This window comes from Salvia miltiorrhiza, chromosome 3 (assembly GCF_028751815.1).
Source record: "Salvia miltiorrhiza cultivar Shanhuang (shh) chromosome 3, IMPLAD_Smil_shh, whole genome shotgun sequence".
NCBI classification, from domain to species: Eukaryota; Viridiplantae; Streptophyta; class Magnoliopsida; order Lamiales; family Lamiaceae; genus Salvia; species Salvia miltiorrhiza.
Window position 1 is genome coordinate 45,831,221 of NC_080389.1, and position 4,243 is coordinate 45,835,463.

Below are 4,243 nucleotides of genomic sequence, written 5' to 3' on the forward strand. Positions count from 1 at the left end.
CAAATTCTTTCTTGTCGTAATCAATTGTAGCAATCACGACTTTCAATGATGAAGCCCATTCGTCGATGAGACCCTCCCATTCTTTGAAACTAGCTTCGTCAAGGTTGAGAATCAATCCGTATGGATGGATTGGTTCCAGTGTGACCTTTCCTACAGGAGTATCCTGCATCTGAGGCCTCCGTCGCCTGGTTCGTTGGAACTGGCTTGCATCGTCATTAGCTGACCCCTTCTTTGACGATTCTTCTTGAGGCTCTGTTTTGGGAACCTCATCTTCTTGGTTCATCTTTAGATCAACCATATTGAGGTTAGCAAAAGATTCTGCTAACTCCTGTAGATCTTCTAATCCGATTCTGTCAAGGCTATCCATGATATTTGCCTTTCATGATTCGGATTATGTCCTCCGGCTGCAACTCTTTGGGTGTTGCATCGAATAGAGATGTAGACGTCGGGTCTTTGGACCATTGATTCCGGATTTTTCCGGAACATGGTTTTCGCCTTTCGATCTCCTCCATTCTTTTCTGGATATCACGCAAGAGGGTGAGTATTTCCTCTTGTTTGAGTGATATTCTGCTCAGCTCCATCGGTAGATCATACAGCTTGACGCCATAATATTCCACCGTCTTTTGGATCTCCCGCAAGTTGACGTTGTCGGAAGAGCTTGGCTCGATCTTTTGGTAGCCTGGATAGACTACTCCTGCTTTGTCTTTTGGTTCCATTAGTCGTGCGACCAATGGGCATCGTCTCTTCTTTGTTCAATGGCCCTTCTGGCAGAGGCCATTCTCATGAGTTGCTCATGATAACCCTGGATACTCGCGATGATATCGCGAATCAGCTCGATATCAGCTCCTCGTCGTAGGTTGGTAACGAGGACTCGATTATTCCATCTGAGATCACTTATAAAGTGACCCATTTCTATCTCCAGATTTTGGAGAGAGTTCCTGTAGTGTACACATCTCGGACATTCGTCCGGATCCATAAACTTTTAATGGAGTCTCCTCCCACATGGGTTAATAATAAAATAAACTAAAAATTACATAATTCCTCTATAAAAACCCGCTCTGATACCATTTTAGACAAGGATCTTTTAAACTGTTTTTTGCTTAAAAGTACGTGGCGTTGTCTCACAGTCCAGACCCAGTTTACCGAAGTAACCTATCGGGCACGAGGAAAGTTTCCAGCCGATATACCATTTAAGCCCAATTTTAACCATATTTTAGGTATAAATTGTCTTATTGTCAAAATCAAAGTTTTAGGGGTCAAAGTGCAATAAATTTTATAATGGGGTAATTTTTGAATAACCATACTTTGGGCATGGGAAATTCCAGAAACTTTTGAAAGTTTATGTATTATGGGGCAGAATCTAAAGTTGGTGTTATAAACTAGAATTTGGTCATAGTTTGTGTATTTAGGGGCAATAACCCCATATTTAAATATAATTTTTATAAGTTTATAACATGGTATAATGTTTTTTCTTTGATTATTATCTCGCATTATAGAACGCTTAAAATATTGCAAGATTAAGTCGGGGACTTAATTTTTCCACTATTAATTTCTACGACAATCACATTACGAACTGCACAAAACAAAATATAGTATATATATATTCAAAATGAAAATTGAATGATTATTAGGCATACCTACAATCGTTTGTATGAAATATAACAATCAATAATCAAATCATTCGTCCTTCTACAATGTAATGCCAACTCAATAATCACTTAAAACAAAAATCAGAAAAAAAAATAGTATAGTAGTAATAAAATGATATCCATTCAATTTCAACAAAATTATAATCGTATATCTTTATTAGCTATTTTTTACACAAAGATCGCGATGAACAGCATCAAGGCAAAGAAGTTGAGGAGTTGGTGGCGCGGCGCGGCGGAAGAGGATTGGGTGGTGGCCGCCGGAGTAGTAGAGGCGCCCGTGGGGGATGACGGCGAGGCGTCAGCCGCCACAGTTGTGATCTTGACCTTCATCCCCTGCTCGCAATGACCGGATGTACCACACGCAAAATAACGTGTACCGGGCTTGGTTAGCTTGACTTTGCTGTCACCGTCGTTTAATGAGTTCGACGCAACACTAATATCGCAATTCTTAAATGCGCTTTCATTAGGTAGTTCCGCCACGCTGTGCAATTGACTATATTTGAACTCTGCATCGTACGACAATAAATTAGTTACACTTATTCAAATTTTGAGAGAAATTGGCCCAAAGCTTGTTTAGTAAAACTTGTTAAATAAATTCTTTTAACTTGAATTTGACATATTTGACTTGTTAAAAGCAAGATAGTTTACTTTAATCAAGGAGAACTAAAAATGCTATTTACATAATCGTATTACTCTTTGATTGCGATATTTTTTTTTGCTTGCGATTAAAGGCTTATAATTTAACAAGTATAAAATTATGAAAATGATTATTAATGAGGGTGTGTTTACTTTGATTTGTAAAATTTTGATTGGAAAATTATGGATAAGAAAATATTATTATATTTTTCTCATTATTTTAATCATATGTTTAGTAGATAGGAAAATATGAGAAAATGTTGAAAAATATTTTCATACCATTACCCAAAAATAATAATATCCAACATTAGAGAGAAAATGCGTGAAAATGAGCCGCTCGAAAAATATTCTACTATCTTATTCACAAAAAAATTTCTATCATAGTAACATGTGAAAATAATGAAAAAATAGTAAAAATATATATTTTCTCTCATTTTTCATCAAAGTAAATACAGCCCGAAAGAAAATTGCAGGTTACAGTTCACAAACCATTCACGCATGCTAGGTGATTTGAACCCCTAATTTAGAGATTGGAGGAAAAGTGTCTTATTAACCAACTCAGATGCGGTTTATGTTTTTATTATGAATTTAAAAATGGTAGGTTAACGTAAAAATGCAATAAAATCGTATTAGTTAGACAAATATGAATGATAAACAAAAAGCATCTGACACATATATATTAAGAAAATGAAATATATATATATACCGAGTTCATCTCCGACTTTGAAGGTTTGAGCAGAAGCCCAAGAGTCGAAATCGGCGGATTCATCCCAACCTTGGCTTCCTCCCACACTATGTTTCGCAGCTAATGCTTGTCGGAGAAATACAGTTGCAATAACTACTGCTATCAATCTGCATGAATTCACCATCTTAATTAATTAATGATCTCTCTCTCTCTCTCACTTTTCTAACTATATATTTTCTCTGCTATCTTCTGATGATTCTGAGCTATCCATCTCATGACATCAACTATATATACACAAGTCTAGTAGTTGTTTCTTCAATCTAAAGATATATATAGGACATTCTTACCAAGACGTTACAGTTTTAATTTTAGTTCATTTGTCCAACTCATGTCGAATTCACTTTGATTTGACCTCAACACAAAAACTAGGTCGTATTTTAATACTCTCTCCGTCCCACTTATCTTGACACTTTTATTTTGAGCACGAAAATTAAGAATAAAAATATAAAGTGGGTAAGGGCTATTTGTTTAATTTGTGTAGAGAAGATAGAAACCACATACTATTTTTTGAAAAATGCCATTATTAATTGAACAAACTAAAAAGAAAAGTGTGACAAGATAAGTGGGACGAACAAAGTAAAATATTTGTATTTTACAAAAATTTGTATGCGACGAGTGAATCAAAAAATTTATACTCCATCCGTCTCACTCCAATAGTCCAATTTTCCTTTTCGGGACTTACCACTCCAATAGTCTCATTTGTATTTTTGGTAATGATTTTACACTACAAACAATGTGGTCTCACACACCTTTACTCACTTTTACACTAAAAAAACAAGTTTCTTAATCTTCGTGCCCTAATGAAATGAGACTATTGGACCAGTACGGAGGGAGTATGATATTGGATACATATATGAGTTTCGATACGAGCAAAAGGATTTGAGATTAATACTTTTCTTTAAAATAATTGTCACTTTTTAGTTAAAGTTCATGTAAAGATTAAATGTCACAAATATGTGTAATTAAGTGCTAAATATATAAATAAGTTGCATCTAAAAAATAAATTATGTTTTATAATATATAATGTCAGTGTAATTAATTCTTTTACAAGTTGATCACAAGTACTCTTTTAAATAGGAGTAGTTGATTTGTGGATGATATACTCTCAAGGTGATATCCACCTGATGTCAATCAACTTCTAACTGCTCAAAATAGCTTGCGTGCCTCACTAAACTCGCATTTCCCTTTTTCCCTTTTTTCTTTTTTTGGGTTA

The 4,243-nt window shown here is 35.0% G+C and overlaps 1 protein-coding gene across 1 annotated transcript; it reads right to left on the reverse strand.

Annotated features, from left to right (window-relative positions):
• Positions 1–1,748: 1,748 nt before the first annotated feature.
• On the reverse strand, positions 1,749–3,317 carry LOC131016127 (mavicyanin). The gene is made up of 2 exons (XM_057944746.1): positions 2,992–3,317; positions 1,749–2,155 (listed from the first exon to the last, which is right to left on the reverse strand). The coding sequence occupies exons 1-2, from the start codon at positions 3,152–3,154 to the stop codon at positions 1,818–1,820; spliced, it is 501 nt and encodes a 166-aa protein (XP_057800729.1). The 5' UTR covers positions 3,155–3,317; the 3' UTR covers positions 1,749–1,817.
• Positions 3,318–4,243: the final 926 nt, after the last annotated feature.